Source organism: Apostichopus japonicus, chromosome 11, assembly GCF_037975245.1.
Source record: "Apostichopus japonicus isolate 1M-3 chromosome 11, ASM3797524v1, whole genome shotgun sequence".
Classification (NCBI taxonomy): domain Eukaryota; kingdom Metazoa; phylum Echinodermata; class Holothuroidea; order Aspidochirotida; family Stichopodidae; genus Apostichopus; species Apostichopus japonicus.
The window spans coordinates 3620031-3643485 of NC_092571.1; the positions used below are offsets into that span (position 1 = coordinate 3620031).

Consider the following 23455-nt stretch of genomic DNA (forward strand, 5'->3'; position numbering starts at 1 on the left):
CTGGGGGGGGGCGCCAGCCCCCCATTGAAAAATGTGGGGGGCGGAAGTATCATTCCGCCCCCCGCTTCGCAGGTCAGAAAACCCCTTTTTCATTTCCATATGAGAAAAAAAATCTCATTTGGAGCACGAAATTGCATCTAAGGCCAGGTGAAAATACAAAATTAAGTTTACAAAATGGAGTGGGTATTGAAGTGTGCTATATTGTACCAAATTGCATCTGAGGCCACCTGGAAATGGAAAAAATTCCAAAGGGGAGAGGGACACCCCCTCCCCTTAGACTCATAGGCGTACGAGGCGGGGGCAGACTGCCCCCCTGAATTTCCAGAGGACAAGAAATTCGGGCAAAAGTCCTGAAAATTTCGGGCAGCCTAAGAGGAGAATTTATATATATATATATATATATATATATATATATATATATATATATATATATATATATATATATATATATATGCAGTAGCTTGCCCGGATCTTTCTCAAATTTTTGCCCGACATTTCCATGTTTACTTTATTTAGCATCATGATGCCCGAATACTTCCGTGTAACACCACTGTAAGCGCAGCTCATCTGGGCTACCACGCTTTTTGCACGATCAATTTTTTTTAACTAGTCAACTGTTCACCTGGACATTTCCGACATAAGAGTATATAAGAAATATTTTGATGGTAAGGGGAGGGGGTGCCTACAAGCCTAGAAGTTCAGGTTTATCATATTCTTTGTTATATATATATTTTTTTTTTGTGAGACAAATTGCAGTCTCACCCGACACAGCGACATTATCTCGCCTACGTGTCGTTGAACAATGTATGTTTTTCTGGAGGTTGCTGAATACTGTGTTAAAATAATAAATACGGTAACTAAATAGGAGCTTAAAAAATATACTGTCCTATTTTTCCCCTTCGAGGTGATGTTACCAATTTTCTTCTTCTAATTTACCAAATTTTTGGGGAAGTGTAAATTTCTAAAACATGAGATTATAAATAAAGAATGTTTAGATGCAACTTGCAAGGCCTCAGAAGTGCCGTTTTCCGGCAATCTCAGAGGCATTTCTTGCCAAAAATTTTCTTGTACGCTACGCGCCAACCGATGGTGGCGCTCCGCTTAGAAAGTGTCACGGGAACTTTCGGGCACAAAAACTTCTGCCCCCAAACCGAAATGGTCCCATACGCCTAAGTTTAGACCCCTCCCCCAGACCGGCCATCAGTCTTCAGCCCCCCCACTCAAAAGTACCTTCCTACGCCACTGACTAAAATTCTGCCTTATTCATTATTTAATTATTTAAGCTAGTTACCAAGTTACAGCAAAATCTATCTGTCGATCATTTTTCCATGATTGAATACCGGGAATACTTTTTAAGAAAAGTGACCCAGGAAAGAACCTGGGCACGAAAATCAAACTGCCGAACGACTGATCCGCTCTCAACCCCAGTCCCCTCGCATCGGGACTGTGACTGTGTGATCATCGTCAGGTGTTTATCACCATTTCCCTCGAAAGGGAACAGTTACTTTTTAAAAAAAGGCGCCCAGGAAAGAACCTGGGCACGTAAACCAAACTACCGAACGACTGATCCGCTCTCAACCCCAGTCCCCTTGCATCGGGACTGTGACTGTGTGATCATCGTCGGGTGTGCATCACTATTCCCCTTGAAAGGGAACAGATACTACACATGATCTTCGAGGATGTCTTCAACTCTTCGGTCTATCCGTTCGTTGTACACGTCTCAGGATAAAACTATTTTGATATCGGAAGAATGTTATCCGATTCCTTGTTCTTTATTCTATTTGTTTTACAAGTCAATGGACTACATTCGGATGAACAAAGAACAGATGAAGAACACTGCCATTACTGGAATACCAAGTAGTCCTCGTTATGTCCAACACGTAACACACTAATGGAACCACATCTTCCTTATTCAAAACAAGTTTATAACAACAGAGAGAGATTTATGCCATTCAAGTGGTGCATTTATTTTCATATTACCGAAACCTGTGCGACAAGATGTTTACGCTTTATGCAGCAGTCCAGAATTCACAGTTAACGTTTAGCGTTTTCATCGGCTACCGGTAACACGTATCAAGCATTCAATTGATGACTGTATAACGACGAAAAGACATTACGCACATGGATTTTAATATCCTCTTACTTGAGGTACGTAAGTGAGGCTAATTTGCATTCATTATTATCAGGAGTTTTAGCTCAGTGGTTAACGCCGGTGTCTTCCAATCAAAAGGTAAACGGTTCGAGTCACTCCATGTCGTCCAGTATTTTTATAATCAGGAACGTTAAATATGAATGTAAGAGACTAAATTTGGTCAGCTTGCGGCTTTGATAAGCCAATGAGGGTTCTTCGCAAGTTCCTTCTTGCAGGAGGATCAACAAAAATTACACACATCGTTTGCTGAAAAATAAACTTTGCTACCATTCTTTTGCAATCTGGGAAATCAGTCTCTTCGAGGAAACTTAAGGTCCCTGAAAAAGCACCGTGTAATGGTATCCCCTCGGTAGGACCAGGGACGATTATATTAGAAAACCCCTTTGACGACTTCTTCTTCATCGTTTGGAGACATGAACATAGTTGCAGAATTGGTTTTTTTGGTTAACGGTTTCCATTAGCCCTATTGTGTATTTCAGAGGACAACGAAGGACAAATATTTGCAAAATAGCTGTTAAAAGCATTGGAAATTGTATAAGGATCAGTAGTGTCACCATTTTAAAGAGCTTTGAAACAATGTTGCAGAATGTTCGACTGTTTGGGTTGTACCGCATTGTTATATATTTATGTAATATTCTGTCTGCCATCAAGGGGGGGGGGGGCTAACCCGAGTGATTTATACAAAATCCTCCCAGAAGTATGTGTCGTTACGCCTGAATTACGCACGTGTACCATGAGTACGGTCTGGAGTTAACTGCTTTCATATCATCTGACATAATTTGGATAACGTGTTAGCATCAGAGCCTGTGATCGTCCGAACGCAATGTGCTAATGAGGAGTCTTACCTTCGTTTCTTAAGTGTGGAAGAGGTGGAGTGGATAAGGGAGTTACGATTAAAGTTCGCTTTCGCTCAGTAATTTATATAATCTTTTTTTTCCAGCTGTTATCAATGCTCATAGGATTTGCCCTCATTCGAAAAGTGGAACCAGTTACGTGAACTGGGGCCACACCGACTGCAACTACAATTCGGAATTAGTGCACAGTGGTATGTGTAAGGAAAATATAAACGCGTGGTGATTAATGAGCTTAAGTGGAATGATAGCACAGCTTCAAAACCGGTGCAGCATTCGGTCCGAGGCGCCGAAGGCACCGTTATTCGTCTGGTCGTGAAAGTCATAGCTTTTTCAGTTGTGTCAAAAGGATTGCTTGGTTTCAGATGAGAGAGCGCCATCGGTTTGACCAGTAAGCAGGTAGCAAGGCTCCGGTCCGTCTTTGGTTTCTTGATTACACTAGACGAATTATACCTCTAAGATCCCGACACTTTGCAAAAATGGCAATTCAAACAGTTATGAGGGTTCAGGAAGTTCTCTTCGATAGGAGGAAAGGGTTAGACAAGTGGTAGGATTCGGTGTCGTGATATTAGATGGCAAGAACTGAGTATTTCGTTTTTTCTGATTTATTTTTAAAATAAATTGCATAGATGTGTGAGTTTATGATTTCCATATTTCCGGAACAGAAACCAAAATAGATTTAAAAAATTAATTAAAACCTTGTTTGGCTTTTCTCATATGACCTTTATAACTTCATGACACAGACACTATGATATCTTTATCTTTACTTCGTTTTCCTTGCTTCTTTCACAAAATATATTGGCACAGTCTCTAATCTCTAGTTATTCACAAAGAAGTACGTTTGTTCTCAGAGTTTGTACAGTATTATATATCTCAAATCGGATCTGTATATCTTCAGGATTCGCCGCCGGTTCGAGGCACCGAGACCTTCCCGGTGCAGGTTCTAATGTTCTCTGTGTCCCGACTGATCATGAATTTGATAATCCTGTTGCTGATGAGGGAGGCGTCTGAGCATTCCTCTACAGTGTGGAATATCAGATCTCTGACTTCCCACTTTACCAATGTTTCAACTTTTATATATAACAGTTTATAAAGCCACTGGCCGATTCTCCCACCTTATGGTCCCAGGGAAGCAAACATGCCCCTCTGATGAGTGGAATCTTGAATACGAAGACTACTTGATGGCTGAACGGTCCCATGGTGTCCACCGCAAGTTTCAGTTCTTGTGTTTGGATAAAGACTTCCAACCCATGGCAGGATCTGAAACATTAATAGTGGTCGACTAACAGTGGTAGAGGCGAGGTGCTCTCACATTGGAGGGGCCTAACCGTGCGAAACGTACACCAGCGGAAATGAACTTATCTGCACACTCTGGTGAAACATATGGACTAGACAGTTTACTATTTTCAGATTGGGACCTAACAATCGCATGAGTTTATAGACGATCACTGCAATATCAAATAAATGTAAACGTTTTAAGTTATATTACAATGATGATGAGAAACTTGTGTACTGCTTTACTGCTTTAGTAACCCAGAGTTTAAACATTTATTCGGACGATTTATTCGGAACGGATATGTTGATCATCGTTAAGTATGAAATCACAGTAAATCACAGATAAGCCTGGCTCGACTTAGCAATATTTGAATTTCCGCCCTCTTTATGTGTAAGTGATTAGATTGTCATCATCGCGTATTCCAAACCCTAATAAAACAGCAATTTCAATTCATGTCTCACACATTTTTACGATCGTCCTACTTTAAAGCAGCATACCGACGGAGCCAAAAAAGGTCAACATCTCCGTTTGGGGGTGGGTGGGGGGAGGTGGTATGAAAGTATTCATTTATACTAATACGTCGGTAATCAACAGTGGTGAAGTATCTGTAACTTATAGAGCCAAGTTACTTAAAAAAGCATCTCTCAAGAAAGGACGAAACTGGTCATGATGTGGAAACCACATTCAACACATTAAGTCAATTACATGTCCAATGCCTAACGGAATTTGACTGGATATTATAAACCAATTGCAAATATGTTAACGTATTCCTTTACCATTATAGTTCATTCCTCTAGTATGCCCGTCGCCACCCTTAAGGTGTTCCACGCGTAAGCCACGAAAGTTATAATATAACTACTGTTCTGTGTGCTTTGGTTCAATACATAGTACAGTGTAGCGGAACACAGCCTATATCAACCTATATAGTGATACCAGAAGCTGAACTCAATTTTGAAATTCAATACTCTCAAAATGTTCAAAAGTGGAAAGTATATTCTAGGCTGTTGGGATACTTGTCATCAGTTGCATCTTGATCATATCACATAAAGACAAATTGAAGGGTATTTTTGTTTCTGGTTTTCCTTAAAAACGACTGCGAAAATGTTAGATTATGCTGTAATAGTTTCCGAAATATTAAGTTGCAAATCATAAATATATAGTCAGTATAAATTAAGCTGAGAGACAAAAGTAATAAAGAAAAGTACTTTCTCTCAAACCAGGATGGTTATAGACTACTATGCATTAAAAAACATAGATAAAGGATGGCCAAGATAATTATAGGAACTGAGCAAAATATTGATTTCAAGTGGGAACTATCCTCAACTTTCCCGAACTTTAAGCTTCCTTCTATGTTGATCGATTTTCTTTGTGCCAAAATTCTTTTCGGAAAAATCTCCCACCTGTTGTGCCGAGTGATTACATTCAATCTGATTTTGTTTTGACACGTTTAAATTTCACTTCGAGGTTTGGTAGTGGGGCTGCTGTTTTTTCCCTGTGAAGTACGTGTTGGTGACGTCAGTGTTAATCCTTCTGAAATCCTTAATCTTGATGTTATTTTGTTTTATATAATAACTATGTAGCCCTAATATCCGCTCTTGTAGCGTTCGACAGTTTTTTCTTCGTAACAAAGCGACTGTTCAAAAACCAAATTCTTACATCGCTATGAGCTGTCTGTTTGGTCCAGTGATTGCCAAATGCAGTTCATATTACTCTTGTTTTACGATACGATTATGGCAAGCCAATTTCTCAATAAATCGAAAAAAACATGGATTATCGGTCAAGAAACCATGTTTATCGACCAATAAACCATGTTTTTCGAGCAAAAAACCATGTGTATCGACCGATAAACATGGATTTTTGGTTGATAAACACTGTTTATCTGCGAGAAACCATGTTTATTGCTTGAAAAACATGGATTATTGCTGATAAACATGTTTTTTTCGGCGATAAACATGGTTTTTGAGTCGAAAAACAAGGTTTATCGGCCACAAACTGTGTTTTCAAGCAATAAACATGGTTTATCTGTGACAATCCATGTTTATCTGCAATAATTCATGTTTATCTGCAATAATCCATGTTTTTCAAGAGATAAACATGGTTTTACGAGCGATAAACATGGTTTATCGCCGATAAACCATTTTTATCTGTCAAAAAACATGGTTTATCGTCGATAAACATGGTTTATTGCCGATAAACCATGTTTATCGTCGATAAAACCATGTTAAAAACCAAGTTTATCGGCGATAAACATGGATTTTCGAGAGATAAACTTGGATTATCGATAAAAAACTTGGAATATCTAATGAAAATCTTTGTTTATCGTTCGATAAACCATTTTACTCAGAAAAAATATGTTCATTCATACTTAGTAAAGATTCCTAAATCCTATTGGTCCATTCAGGTCAGCTGACCGTGGTTAATCCTGTGAGTAACGCACGGTAAAATTACGGGGCATCACTTGAATAAATCTTTGGTTATATGTAACCAAAAATGTTTTGTTTTATGATTTTTTCCCCACACAAATGGTAGTGTATGAATGAACGGGGCTAATCAACGGTCTAGCGTGCGTTACTCACAGGATTAATGCACGATCCGGGGATAATGCAAGCGATGCACGAGGGCGGAGCCCGAGTGCATCCAGCGATAGCATTATTGATTAACCCCTTATTTATCTGCCCATAATTATGGTTTTTCGGTGACAAATCATGTTTATTGGTCAATAAACATGGTTTTTCTGTCGATAAACATAGTTTTCGAGTGATAAACATGGTTTATCGTTCGACAAACATTGTTTTTCGACCGAAAAGCCATGTTTTTCGATTTATTGAGCATTTGGCTTGCCATATACGACATGCGTAAACAAGCATATGTTGACGGTAGATGAAATCGTTAGGAGTGGCGGGCACGGCATTTCAAAGGTGGTTAGGGGGAGATGAACAATTCTAAAAATAAGACGTCACGTGGTGCATTCTGAGGCATATTTGGGCCATAAAATAATGAGCTCTAATCTAAGTTTGTGTTTATTAGATACACTTGAGTTTGTGTGTGTGCTTTGAAAAAAGGTACAAACACCCGAATCAGTGGTCTAATTCTTCCCCCTGCAAAAAGATAAATAGTTACTTGGCTGTATGTAGTCAGTAACAGATACTAGCAGACATTAACCGTGGTATGGTTACATATGGAATGATTTCCATGAACGTAAACATCCCCATAGACGCGCGACTGCCATTTATTTTATAACTGTACATAATTGATACACAGTAATCGAATTTCCTACATGCCAAGTGATTGCGCAATTCAAATTAGTTGGTGACGATAGTGCGCATGACTCATAACTACCAGCAGCTAGCGACAAAAACAAGGAGATCTTGTTGGGTATCATGTGGGATTAACATAACCTCGGTTGACCACAAAGTAAAGCAAAACAAACTTTAACTTATGATTTTGTATTTTTCCTTGATAATAATGCGGTAATGTCATTCTTTGTAGTTAGGGATGAGAAGGGGAGGGGTGTGGTGGGGGGGGCAGGTGAATTCTAAATCCAGGGGGTACAAGTTTAATCGAGATCGATTATATCACAGGTGGTTGAGAAGTGCTCTTGTCAAATATCCTTAATTAACAGAATGTTTATCTATGACTACAGACACAAGCGCTACAATACAACCTATATATTTAGTACTTGTATTTACGTCATTCTTATTCCTATCCAAAACTCTACAAGCCGTCTTTGACTGAAAATTGTGTAAGTTGATATTTGAAAAGACAAATATGACAGAGTGAAAGCTCTAAAATTAGACATTCATCCCACACCCTCACCCACCTTATCCCCTCGGCATCCCGGGTAAGGTGTAAGGAGTACGTTCACCATTGTGCAATTATTTTCTATGAAGATAGTTGCGATTATCTCCAAAAGTAACACGAAGAAGGATCAATTTTGTGGTCTATTGTCAAGCAAGTATAGTAACCATTATTGATGTTACGTTACTGATGCTATACCATAGTTTATCATGATAAATTATACAACGAAGGCTTAGTGCGCACAGAGCATTGCTAAAACTGAAAACAAAAATGTGGCATATCGTGTTACACGGACAAAGAAATAGGTTTATGTTTAGTAAGATTATAGTACAAATGAAAGTGATCTGGCATCCTCATGTTTCATGATCTTATTTGTCTGATTTGTTTTTCTAAGTCTGATCTCTGTTTTTGCAACAAGATACCAACAAGATTCTAAACCAGAAATTGATCAGGTTTGTTGGTTTTTGGTCCATTGACAAGCAGGTTATAAGCGTAATAGATGATACGTCACCGCTGCTATACCGTAGTTAATCATGCCAAGCTTTACAATGTAGGCCTGGTACGCACATAGCATTGCTAAAACTGACAACAAAAATGTTGCATATCATGTGACACGGACAAAGAACATGGCGTTATTTCTGCCCTACGCTAATGGGGCACACGTCCAACCCGACCATTTGTGCCGAGGCAGTCGGGTCCAAACGTATTAGATACACCGTCTGAACATTTTTCCGCCCGCCCCGCCAGGCCTAGCTAAGTTGATCCGCCCTTTATCTTCGCGATATCACTTTCGATTTGCCCGAGGTAATTGTGCACCGTGTATCATCCATCAGATATGACCTCGCGGGGTTGTGCAAGTCCATTTGAGTTCCCTAGACTGTGCTGTAGGCCTAATATATATAAATACTAGCAGCACTAGTATCGCAAAAGTTCTTGTTTCTTCGACAGTTCTTAAAGTTCAAAGTGATAGTAAGTTAATAGCTTCACAGTAATTTCTCACTATTGCAATAAAAAAACAGTTCTACAAGGAGAACCTCCTTGGTTGCACAAGCTTCACAATTTATTTACACTTCATTGATTCCAGACAATAGATCCAAGAATATCTATGTAGAGATTTCATCTTGTGCTCAATAGGGAGGATAATCACGTAACTATCTGTGAGAGTCTGTCGTCAGAGTGGGGGACATGAGGGGTATTGATGCCATCTAGTTGTGCCCCAGATTTTCTATGAAATACTTTTATGGAGTAAGATTATAGTACCAATGAAATTTATCCGCCATCATCATGTTTTATGAACTTGTTTGTCTGATGTGTTTTTCTGTTTTGTGTTTCTTTGTTTTTGTAAAACAAGATACCAGCAAGATTCTAAAGGTTCCAAATATTTAACAATACTTGGGTAACCATCAAAGGAGGAGTTTAGAAGCCATTCTATAGCCAAGCAGCCAAGATGATATCTTCTTACTTCGTGCTAGCTGTGTGTCTCTTAGTGTGTGTGGACTTAGCAAAGTGTGATGCCTTGGAAAAGCACAAGGTAAGTAGACAACAAAGTCAAGACATTGGCGTTTATTAATTTATAAATTTAAGGAGGTAATGCAGAATATTGTTGAGATGCTTTTTTCTTCTCAATGGGGTTAGTAGAGGTGAGTAAGAGTCAGTGTTTCACGATCCACCAATTTCGTAACTTTATTTTCACGACCATTGGGTAAAGGGTGTATGTGACACAGTTCGGATGATCTAAAAGCTATCCCCCTCCCCGCTCCCACCCTGGCAATTAAGGAACATTTCTATGGTAACCCTTTTGCCGTTGAGGCCGTTTGTAAGCAAGAGTGCATGCAATCAGTGAAGGCATGCTGTTGTCAAGTGGTTTAGCTTATTTCCGGTGCGACCGGCCGGTGTATAGGGAGTGAGAGACGTCCGCTGGTCTTGGGAGGGTGCAGTAGAGGAAACGTCATCCACTGCAGGCCACAACATGCATGCTACCGCGGATCTTGTCTTCACACATGCTCACTGTATTTTACATGCCCGAGGATCTGTCCGATACAAACGACTTGGACGTTCCTCCAAAGAAGGGCGTGAATTTATGCAAACCACAAATCTGTATTCATATTTAAGTAAGTAAGTAAGTAAGCAAGACTTTATTATTCAAAAAAGGAAATTTGTGTACTCGCACTACAAAACAATAAGACGGATATCTAATGTAAATATATCATATGTAAATATGTGGGTATATACAGATGATACGACAAGGAGGATTAGAAAAATCAACGTAACAGAGTATAATTAAATGGTTTCATTGCACGAGGGATAAAGGAATCCCGGTATCTGTTGGTTTTTAGTCTCTTGCCATTTGACTGTCATGCAGTTGATCATCGAGAGGGTGGATTCATCCCATATAAAGTCTAATATAGACTGAAGAAGAAAATGGTAGACCGAATCAAATGAAGGCAGAGACTCTCTGCTCTCTTAATAAGGCTATTGATATGATTTTGTCTGTATTATTAACGTTACCACCCCAACAGACCAAGCAGTATCGCCAAACCCCACAAATGGTAGCACTATAAAATAATTTTAAGATTTCCGGACGCATATTAAAGTTGGACATTTCCTAAGAGAGTATAATAAAGTTTAACGACGGAAATCAATTTACATTTCTTTCGTCTTGAAAACATTTAATTCAAGAAAATTTGTATCACAATAATTTACTAACGATTGCAGCTAACTAAGGTACGTACTATCATCAATATCATTAATTAGACCAATCATGGCGGTATCATCAGCAAATTTAATGAGTGGGCATCCTTCCTCCGAAGATCTGTAATCATATGTGTATAATGCAAAAAGGAATGGTGCTAGCACTGTCCCTTGAGGGTCTTCCTTATTAGAACAAATTTAATCAGAACGACAAGTAGGGCTAAGTTTAAAAAAATGTGTTCTGTTTGTAAGATAATTAATGAACCAGAGAATTATGCCATTGGGAACCATCATTTTTATAAGTTTGTCGACCAATATATAGGTTTTAATGGTATTAAAGGCGGATGAAAAATCAAAGAATAAAACACGGGCAAACTTCCCACGACAGGAATGTTCAAAGGTGGGAAAAAATCCTTTCAAGGATGGTATCTTTACAACTATGACTCGATTGGTATGCAACTGAAAATGATCTAAAAAGGGAACTACAAATGGTTTAAAACGTTCTAAAAATAAACGTTCATAAATGTTCATAATAATACAATTCATGTATTACCCATGGTAGCTTCCATGATATAATGTATACCGTCACTGGCCCGTGAAGATATGTTCCATGCATATCCTGCATGACATTCAAAGCCATAATGGACATCTTTCAGCTGCTCAGTGCATTTTCTGTATCCCTTTCTTTTTTATTGTTAGACCATTCCTTTTGATGTTGTCTTAATGTTACTGGCCACATCAGAGTGAACGATTTCATCAAAGCAAAAGCTTTGTTTTGTTTTTCATTATTATGTTTAACTCATTTATTTGCTCTCGATATAAACAACTACTGGCCTGTCAAAAAAAGCTGGGAAGCGCGAGATTGTTGTTATATTACATTTTAAATTCCGTGGTATAGACACAGTTTACATGCTAGTTTTAAGGATATTCCGGTGGCAAGTTACATACTCTGAAAGATAAACTAATTCTCGCTGTAAGTTGGAACCCCTATCTCCATAACTTGTATATCTAAATCGATCGACCCGCGGAATGATTGTTCCCTATTTTGACATTACTCCAGGAAGTGTATCACAGTAGAAGGTCTGTTATGTCATCATGACATGGCGGTGTTCTTCAATAGCTTTACTTTTGTATTGTCATGTTCTTGTGGATTTATCCTTCATATGTGATGCATATGGAAAATGTACTTAGTTGTGAATTTCATCAAAATGCAACTGTTTTTCTTGAGAAATGTATTACTTTCCTTTATGACTGAGTGACTTTTACATTATACAAAATTTAAACAAGCAATTGCCACAAACAGTTCGACAACATCACCAAATTTGAAAAAAAAAAGTCTTGATCAGATGCATTATATTCCCACGATTTGTTAAACCATCAACCTTAGCCACCACTGTTAATTGTTGACAGTGGTAGGTGATTTGATCATTCAGTACATTTTGATATCGTCGCAATAAAATTGTTCCTCTTTTTTTCATTTTTTTTTTCATTTATTGAAACCAGTATAAATATAGCATATTTATAAAAAGGAGCACACATGTCACACTCAAAAATAAATAAATATGAAAACCATGATAGATAAGATGTTCAAAAGATTGCACAACAAGAATGCGTTAAAACTATGTACATTACTAGAACTAGGTGAAACAATTAAAGAATATGAAAACCGTGATAGATAAGATGTTCAAAGATTGTACATCAAGAAAGCGTTAAAACTATATACATTACTAGAACTAGTTGAAACAATGAGTAAAATTAAATGAAAGGTTCCAAAATACCAAATTGAATGTAAATTGCAGCACGGTAGATGAAAGAGTTCTTATAAAGTTGAATTCTATATTTTGGCAAGATATGAGGGTTCCTAAGATTCCTGGTAGCTTTCACCAACAGACAATTAAGTGGCCCATGTAGTGGGTGATCTTTGTCATCTCTAATTTTATTTGTCATCCTTACAAATTCATTCTTTGCAGCTGTGTTTACTTGATCCTTCAGTAATAACTTGCTTACATTCAATATACGTGAAGTGTACTTAAGGAATCTCATCAGTCTATGCTTGTCAGAAGATGATATAAAGTGATACCATACAGGAACATCTTAGAGTAAGTGTGGCAGAATAAAGGAGCTGAACACATTTTTCCTTGCACCTTCATTAAAGAATGACACAATATAGGCAAGACTTGAAACAAAATAATACACTTTATTTCAAGATTTTCGAGATATGCGACGTGAACGTTAGATTATCATCAATGCATACTCCTAGGTATTCAGTTCTTGATGTTCGTTCTACCTCAGATTCATAATGGTGACACCTTGTGATTTTGCAGACAGAAGACCTTGATGTTTTATATTGATGTTAGCAAAGCACATTTCCTTCGACTTCTTAGCATTTAGCAACAAATTCTTTCTATCACATGTTGAAACCACGTCGTTGACTGATTGCTGATAGTTCAGCTGATCATTGACACATGAACTCTTGGATTTTTTGCATAATATTGCAGTGTCATCGGCATATTTTGTGATTGAGATATGACCACCAGACTTGATTTCATCCGTATATAATGTGAAGAGTAAAGCAGACAATGGACCACCCTGAGGTACTCCAGCTTTAATCTCTGACCTATCTGACAACCCATTCTCCAATTTAACGTGTCTTGTCTCCAGTGTAGGAGCCATGGTTCAGTGATGAAACCTGACAGATATGTGATTAATTGATTTGGTAGGACGGTATTGAAAGCACTTGCGAAATCTAAGAAAAGCATCTTTGCTATTGTGGTTTCCTTGCAATTTAATTCTGACACAACCTCGTGGATAAGTAACAGCACAGCATCTACACATGATACACCTTTTCTGTAGGCGAATTGACCCTTGTCCCCAAATTGATTGATACTGTCAGTTAGTCGTGGCAGGAGGATCCTTTGCATGCTGTTAAGAGCAATACTTGCTAGGTCAATTGGTCTAAAATCATTCACATCTTTGGGATTCGCCACTTTTGGTACAGGTGATGTTAGTGCTGTTTTCCACAGGTTAGGGATCTGACTATGTTGTTAGCTTTCTTGGAAGAGTGATGTGTTTATTGGAGCTAATTCAAAAGAAAAGAATTTAAAAACCCACCACGGAATTTTATCTGACCCACAAGCAACACCCCTTTTGACCTTCCCAAACTGTTTCCTTACCACATTGACATCAAGTTCATGACAACCCTCATTCTTCTCAGGTAGGTATAACGGTATATCTTTACTGATTGAGTCATTAAACCGTCCAAAATAGTCGGATAGTTCCTTCCCAAAATCTGCATCAACCCGCCTAGGCTGGTCATCTTTAGTAGGGTCTCTTATGGATTTGACGACATCCCAGAATGCACGAGAGTTTCCTTTTATTCCTCCAAAGGTGTCACTTCGCAGATATTTTACGTGCTTATTGATTTCCCTCTGCATCCTGTTCCTGGAGATGTTGTCTTTGTCCTCGATGGCCTTCTGTTTTTCCTTTTCCAGTTGTTTGATCTTGTTGTCTGGGGGGATTCGCTTCATCATCTCAGCAGGTGTTATTTGCTTCACTGGTATGCATACATTGCTGACGAATCCAATGTAACTTGAAATGACGTCAGTTAATTCGTCTGGGTCATCGCAGCCTTCACGAAATACATTCCAGTCGGTCGTTTGAAGCATCTCTTGCATGCTCCTGACGTTATCAAATGACAAGTCCTTCTGTGATCTACTTCGTCGTTGCTTCTTAGCACGATGCTTCTCTGTGTACTTCGGGATGAGTAGGACACTGCTGTGGTCGGATGTGGATATCGGGTGGGATTTCTTTACATGGTAGACGTCACCCGTGACATACACGGCGTCCAGGACAGAATTGGACGAAGGGAAAGTAGCAAAATTCACCAGATTCTTGAAACCCATTGTCTCAATACATGCGATGCTTTCTCGATTGACATTGCTGTATATACTAATATCCCACAGTTTTATAAAGTTCTTCAGTGTAATGCTCTTGTTCTTTGCAGCGTAATGGACTCATTACATCACCCGAATCCGATGACAGTCTGCCGTCAAATGGTGGTAAGTACCTGTCTGACTTGGAATGACTCCGTATTCATCCTCACATCACAACACGGTTGCAATGTAATTGTACTATCCTTCATGGATGTGTACCCATAAGCTACTCTATGCATGTTGGAAACCTAGTTTATATATAAAGGCAAGCTTTAATTACTTGCACTGTATCATAACCAAAGGTGAATACCACTCATAGGCTACGCTGCGAGTGCGCACGATTTTGAAAGCCTACGTGTTGTATGTGTGGTATCTACTGGGGCATTTTGACCAGGGATTACAAAAGGAAGTCGCATTTTGAAACGAAACAGCTGTACACTATATTCTATACTTTAAATATATATTTTCTAATGAATGATGTTTTAAATGATAACATTACACTACAATAAGCATACCCCATCCGCTCCAACACAAATAATCTCACAAATATGCAACCAAACACAGACGCACACATCCACAAATTGACCTCAAAGCAAAAGAACTGACATATAATAATTATGCCTTTCGCAGGTTCAACTTTCCTTCCAGCCAACATGCAGGCATCTTATTTTCTCGGTCAATGCGTAATGTGTCCACCAGGTGACCCAGGACCTAGAGGGGCCCCAGGGTCCCAAGGATTGCCGGGACGAGACGGTCGTGATGCCATCCTTTTTAGTAAGTACAGATTTTGTTATTCATTTGATCCTCTGTGTATTGGCAATTACTAAGAATGAACCTTTCACACGCCGTGTGCAACTGACAGTAGTTCAGGTGATGAGAAACGTGGAACCGCAATCTGCTACTCTACTAAAACCTTTAATGGTCTACATATCGACTTTAACTTTAGCCAGTACCAGGAATCATGTTTTGGTTTTGTTCTATTTTCACATATTCCGATTCTATTCGGAGAATGCTCTAAACTAGAGGAAATTCTCTGAATGAGATTCTGTCCCAGCTTTAATCTTCCTTTTTTTTGAGGAGATTCTGTTCTGGTGTTAAATGAGTGTTGCTGAGTGTTGCTAAGGTTTCGCCTAAGTGTTGTACTTTCATTCTAAGTATTGAGACATACCATGACAACATTCCAGTAATTGTTTCCTCCCTGGCGGTATACATATGATCACACTTAGAAATTTAACACTAAATTAGGATATCCCGGGACAGAATATTCTGTGTTGCCTCACAGTCAAACGTCCCGTTAATTGCCTAATCACAAACAACTGTTAATCTCTTTCCGTCATCGGGGAAAATGGAAGATAATTATGATCATAACACTATGAACATCAAGAGCCATCGCTCACATTCTTTATATTATGAAAGCCCATTTTATCATTATGATGTCATTTTCCTACTTTAAGTATATATAGTTCAATTTGTAAAAGAAAAGTCCAGGCGCTTTGAGAGGAGAAGAACTCGGGGGGGGGGGGGGTGGGATAAGGTCAATATAAAAAAGCATAGGCTCTCTATGTCCCAAGGCATGAATGTCAGGTGGTATCTATCACGTGTTTATCATATTACACAAGGTATCCACTCTTTTTTTTTCTACGTGGACATTACTTTGCGGTTATTTTCATGTAGATCCAGTTGATGGTCCGCCTCCTAAACCACAACCTCCAATACCACCACCTCCACCCGGTAATGGTCCATTACCGGGTGCGACGTACATCAGATGGGGCAGAACAACTTGTCCTACAAATGATAGGAAAATTTATGAAGGTAAGATATCCCCTTTGGAGAAGACTAGGTAATGTGTTTAACAATTTTGGTATGTTTATTTTACCCATCCGATCCCACCTCATATTCCCACACATACACCGTGAAGACCACATTCTTCCAAGTGAAGGCATGTAAATGCACGCACTGGCGAGGAATGTTGTTTCGAGATTTCAACGGCAATATTTAAACCCCTCACACCCCTCCCATTCATATTCAGAAAATGGAACAATATACTATGATATAATCAGTTGTAGCAAACAAGTGACAATATTCTCCTCATTCTGCATGACTGTTCGATTGACAATTGTTTGAATAAATTTTTATAGAGAGTATTAATTAACGTAAGAAAAAGGCAAAGGTCAGTGAAGTTCAAGGTTAATATACTTCAAACGTGGAAGGTATGCGATGATTAATTGATGACATTTCAGACTGATAACATCATATTGGTCATACACAGAAATTTGGGATGTGATCTAACACAAAATGGGTTGCCAACTTGTTGTCTTGAAAATTGCTAAAATGGAACACAAATATCTGTATATGCTAATCCTTCTGGGGTTACCCTGCCTCTCCCCTTCACCCAGTAAATGATTGTTAGAAATGCTCATTCCAAACAAATTTCAAGAATAATTCAGTTATTTCTGTTGACAACATTTGATTACATTATGTTTGCAAATCTCTAATAGGGAACAAAACATATTTGAAATTGCTTCAGCGCCATTTGACCCACAAAGTATTTGCCATCTTTTCGGCACCCTGCACTCCAGCCAATAATAATGTACCCACTTCAGAATACCCTCATATACCACTGAAAATGCATTATCAAGAGATTCAAAGATCCATTTTGAATTGCACTCCTTCCCACTTGATCCCTCACATGTGATTATTTTAAAAGCCTATGTCAACTAAATACTCCGGTATAGAGTAATGGGAGGAGAAGATATGCGGAGGATGGAATTTAGAAGTGTGATATTGAGATATGGTACTTCACTCATAGTCCTGACACGCAGGTGGCCCTAGGCGATTTTTGGACTCGGACTTGTAATGGCTGGATTCAGACTTGACTCAACTACAGCCCTAGAAAATAAAACTATGACTGAAGAAGACCATAATCATATTTCTTTGCAGAAAATATATATTGTCGTCAAGACAAACAGCTACTGATGAGATATTGCAGATGTCATTAACGTTTGTTAAATTACTAATATAAGAGGACCTATATGAACTTGATAACTGGGCCGCTACTCAGGCAAATGACCATGGCGAAATCATATGGTTCCGTTTACTACAAAATTGCATGGCTAATTCGGAAGGGAATTGAACCAAGTTGCCTCAGTGTAACAAATCGTGGGTGATATCACTAAAGTGCGCCCTTCTTGTTTAGTTATCTGTGGAAACAAGACTTTATTACTTCTAATTTTCTAATGAATAAAACAATATTAGTGTAAATGTATAGTGTTTCTTCTTACAGGTGTAACGGCTTCAAGCCATTACGCTCACAAAGGGTCAGGCAGTAATTTTCTCTGTTTGCCGATGAATCCCATATTGAGCCCACACTCTAACCATCATCGCCGCTCGTACATAGAACCCCGCGGATGGCCAAGTCCCGCTGCATCCCCTACCGTCATCAATGCGCCTATTTATGGAACGGAATACAACGAAGCTCTTCCGAATAGTCCGAACATTCTGAACTCTGAAGCTCCATGTGCCGTTTGTCAGGCAACCGGACGACAGAGTGTTGTGATGATTCCGGGATCTGTTGAGTGCTTTGGCGAAGGTGGGTGTCCCCCCCTACCCTATTCTCAGTATTTTCCATTGTTTTCTTGAAGTATAATAAGAAGCCAGCAATGGTCACAATAAGTGTCTTTATGTGGATTTTGGCAATATGAAAGCACTGATACACAAAACGGTTTATGTTCAGTTACCAGTTTCGACTACCTTCCAGAAAGGTATGTTGGATGTTGATGTTGGATTATTTCCCATACTTGGTTTGACTTCATTACAAGGATTATTGCACATACTTTTGCTAGGAAGGCATGTGTTGGATTACTTTCTCTTTTCCTCCCTGTATTTTACATTGCCGTTGTGCTCATTATTTCCTTAAACTTGTATATGTTTTACTCTTGTTATTTCAACGCATTTCCGCATGTCCCAGCTCGTGTCTATGTCGTCACCCGATTCCTTGATCATGTACTTGTTATTGGCTTAGTACATGTTATTGACAATGCCCATGCTATTGACCAGGTACTTGTTATTGACCATGTAGCCTACTTGTTATTGACCATGTAACCTACTTGTTATTGACCATGTAGCCTACTTATTATTGAACAGGTAGCCTACTTGTTATTGGTCAGGTCCTTGTTATTGACTATGTTCTTTTTATTGACCATGTCCTTGTTATTGACGATGTCCTTTTCATTGACCATTTCCTTTCTATTGACCATGATCCTGCTCCTCTCTACATTCTTCATCTTGTACTTGTTATTTCTCATGTCCTTTGTCTTTGTTTATCTTTGCTCCAGATGCTTTCTTGCTTTTCACTTTCATTGCTCTTTGCAGTTACAAGAATCTCTTCCTCTGACCAATTTCATTGCTTTTGCTTAAATCTTTGCTGTTATCTGTTCACCTTTGTTGATGCTTTTGCTCGTGTCATGAACAAGACAAAAAGATAGGATCAGGTCATGGAGAAGGGAGTGGAAAAGAAATGCGACACGAGCAAACTCTTTCTGTAGCTCATATTATGCTTCATTATGTTGCTCGTGTTCTTGCTGTTGTTACTCGTACCTTCTTTATGAAATATTCGTAAACATGGTCATGATTTATTATGACAGTTGTCATAGCAAAAGGTGCCATGGTTAAGATAATGTTCATTAGTAATGAGTCTTGGCGGTAGGGAAGGGAGAGGGGGGGGGGGATTCTTGGTTAGTTGAACGAGGGTGACACGAAGACCACATCGTGGAGGGTGTGTGCTTGGGTATATATTTATATGTTAAATCTACACCTTTGTGCTAACAAAAACCAAACGACCTATCAGATTTTCTCCACACGTGGTAGAAGGTATAAAAAAAACTTACACTATGATATGAACTTATGTGTTCTCAGTCTTCATATGAACAGTCATACTAGGTCTAATTAGGCAACTGTAACTGTTCTTCCAGAACTCCAAGGACAAGCATTTAAACTGAGGTCAACGATCAAGGGTTTAATAGTCAAAATTTACTTGTCCAATATTCTCCTAGTGGGAAGATGTCATCTGTAGGTAACGTGTCAATTGCAGACCATTAGAACGTAAAATGAAGCACAAAGTTAGTAATTAAAGTAAAACGTGATTTTTGCTGTAAGTCTAACTCCAAGGGGAAATATTAAATTGTGTTAAGAAAACTGACTGTGGTAACTGATGTCAAGTGTATTATGGTACGCTAATAACTGTGAAAATTCTTCACCACTCTACCAATATTCTCAAAATTTTGCCGTGATAACATGCATCGTGATAACGACTTGTGCCTTGAACACCTTCAGAACCAAATATCAGAGGTCAAAGACATGACGACAAATGTTGACTAGACGTGCATTTTCTTACATGATATTTTCGTATTGATTTGTAGGGTGGACTCTTGAGTATCGGGGATACATGATGTCATCTATCTATACTGCTTACAAATCTGAATTCATTTGCGTCGATAACTTCGCAGAGGCAATTCATCGTAGCGGAGCGAGCAATGAAGAGTCGACAATTGTTCCAGTGCACGTTAAATGTAGTGCAAATGGTGGAGGTCTCCCGTGTGCTCCTTACGCTGATGGCCAAGACTTACCTTGCGTTGTGTGTACCCAGTAATGAACACTGGCAGTATCAGCGTACAAAACCCTCAAGACAAATTGTTGACTGCATAATTGATATTTCAGTGACATTCAATGTTCATTTTTTATTTCTTACCTATATATAGACGAATTAACATTTAACAGTGATTCGTATCCCTGCCGCAACAGCAGTGATCGATGGTTAGGTAAATTACACGATGAATTTCGAGAAATAAGAGTGACAAAGTGACCCTCAACTGGGTTCACTTATAAACTCAAATAACAGTTTTTTTAGGTCAAGAAATGAAAGCGCACAGATAACAGGTGTATGCATATTGGTAGCACACATTTAGTAAAAGTTGCATTTCATACGGTGAAGGGCTCATATTGAACTATATCAATAAATCAAGAACGCAGCAGACTTTGTCTCCTCCAGCTTTTCTGGAACCGACGACGGTGACTGTCCGAGGACGGTTTCGACAAAAAGCAACACGAGCAGCAAATGATTTATAACTACGGCTACACTACTCAAAGACGTAGGAGAGAATTTCTGATTGTGTACACTGTTTGGCTGTGAGTGTATACGGTGAGAGAGAGGAGGTTCTGCGAAACCCCAGGAAGCATCATCATTTGCAACAGTTCTTATTCTCAGGTTTTTGTATAAGGTAGTACGTGTCAGAAAAGAGCCCCTCAGCCCTAGACTTGTGGGGGAATAGGGATGGGGCATGAGCAAAATTGTAAGTGTAAGTTCATCACATTCAGTTGTCGTATGCTGAGCTCCATTATTGATAGTCTCAGTTTTGACCGTCGTTTAATCCTCTACCAGCCTATCTCTTTCATCTTACCCCTCTCTCTCTATTCTGTCTAATTTTGCTATTTTTCATTATTCTATTGTACAATTTAGCTGTATGTTCATCTGTCCCTTATATATGTGACCATAGTCTGTTCTTGAGAGAATGAAAAATATAGTCACTTAACGAGAGTTGTCATGTAGTCATATTACACAATTTTACAATGTCTTTTCCAATAATTAAGCAATTTCATGCAATAAATAGAACAAAAGCAAAGGGAATATATGCCATGAAAGTCTGATTAGGCAAACACATATTATTAACCACATGCAAAAAACAAAGCCGAAATCCAGGCAAGATTTATTTACTTTTTACTCAACTGTTTGAAAGGAAATTTGATAAGGTAATATACTGAAATTCATTATTTTGGGCGTCCGTTGGCGTAGGAGGCGGGGGCGACAATATATTTCTGTGAAATATGATGATATTGTTTTGGTCACCCCTTTTTTAAAACATGCAATGTTAATTAACACTATAACTGCCAATTCTGTAAACATGATAATGTTGACGTAACACTACAGCAAACGTTATACCAACATCAATCGCTAGTCGCAAACTAACAGTCGAATACAGGAAAAAGGAAATTTGTTCAAACCGTTGTGTGTGACACCAGTTCTTTAACCTTTGTCTCAATTGTCTGCATGTAAAATTATTACTGCACGCTATTTCTGACTTTTTTGTATTAAACATATGCTCCAACAGTTTTTTATGGCCGTGTTAGTTAGATGATGTATCAGGAGTCCCTTCAAATGGAACAGATGCCGCGGACGGTGTTCATCAAAGGTTTGTGAGCGACTAAAAATGACATAAAATATCATGGTTTCTTTGTTCTCATATGCAGCAACTTAATCATCACGATTATAATCGTACCGGACACGTCACACATGTATTTCCTTTGTCTTCGACGCTGAGACACGTTTATAATCTAAGGCAGCTGTTCAATCAGTTCAAAGTAGCTTTGTCAATATACTGCACTTGAGCGGTTTTCTTTCTTTTTTTCTTCTTATTGTCTCTGGTTGTAATATTAGCGCTAGCTTAATCACACAATAGCAAACCAGAAAAAGTAGGGGAAAGGTCCAAACTTCAAATTTTAAGTACCAAGCATATTTTAACGCGAGAATCAGTAGCAAGGGCGTTGGTCATGGGTATATCTACCAAGCCTTAAAAGTCACAATAAATTAAAGCTTGAAACAGACCCGATCAAAATACAGTAAGGATGATCTAACGTACCACGCATTTGCTATTATACTTAAATTAACGTCAATATGCACGACAGTTATACCAATATACGTGCGTGGCTTCAGTTATTCCGCCACATCAGAATTTAAGATTAAAAGCTCCAGAATCGAAGAAGTTGTTGAAGTGTTGCAAAACGATAAAAGAGAAACTTAAGTTAAATGTTATTCCTTGTCTTCAATATTTTTCTAGATAAGTTTTTCCAATACAGAATATGTTCATCTTTTGGTTGCGTTAACGTTAACACAAGCTTCGAACTGGATTCATGAACATTTCTCAGATTCTAAAAGGAGGAAATACAAAGTACCTCAATAAATCATCATAAAGGAGCGTTAGTAAGGTCACTCGTAGATATCTCTATCGAACAGGATGTTAAAGTCACAATTTAGTCAATAATACACCAGGCACGTAAAAAATATACGCACTTAAACTTAATCCTCAGTTTTGTCTTTAATTACGACTGACGCAAATTGACTTACATGGGTAATAGTTAGAATCTGCCACATGGTTCAAGTTATTTCACCATTTTAGAATATTTTACACCAACGTTATGAAACAGCACGAAACGTCGACAACAACATATAAAACGTTGCTAAAGTTTTATTTCTTTTATAATGTGTTTTGCTAGATATTTTATTTTATTGCAATGCATATAGTGTATACATTGCCCTTACGGACGAACTTTAAACAGGATTCTTGAAAACGCTTTTATCCTTATTTGTTCTTAAATATACGCGATTATCCTGCTACCCTGTCACGTGTAAACCTCATTGGATATTCTGATTAAGAACAGTTAAATAGTTGTTCAAGGGCACGATTGATGCCAGAGAGGATCCGTGGTTTTGAAAGGAGAGAATCCAACGTGCATCGAGTCGTTGAATGCGATTCCAGTTGAGAGGGCTCTGAATAAAATTGAATATCAGCTGTGGATATAGGCATGCTAGGGCATATTCACGCTATGAATGAGGCCCATAGTTAGATCTACACGTAGTGTGTGGTGCATATAACTATTGAAATGTTTTTTATGTGTGGTTGAATGTGAGGAATATTCAACTCAC

General features: G+C 38.5%; 1 protein-coding gene across 1 annotated transcript; it reads left to right on the forward strand.

Annotated features, from left to right (window-relative positions):
• Nucleotides 1–9452: 9452 nt before the first annotated feature.
• Nucleotides 9453–23143, forward strand: LOC139975789 (uncharacterized). The gene is made up of 6 exons (XM_071983962.1): nt 9453–9608; nt 14772–14826; nt 15331–15474; nt 16375–16512; nt 17984–18289; nt 20118–23143. Exons 1-6 carry the CDS (start codon nt 9525–9527, stop codon nt 20345–20347), a joined length of 957 nt encoding a protein of 318 aa, XP_071840063.1. The 5' UTR covers nt 9453–9524; the 3' UTR covers nt 20348–23143.
• Nucleotides 23144–23455: the final 312 nt, after the last annotated feature.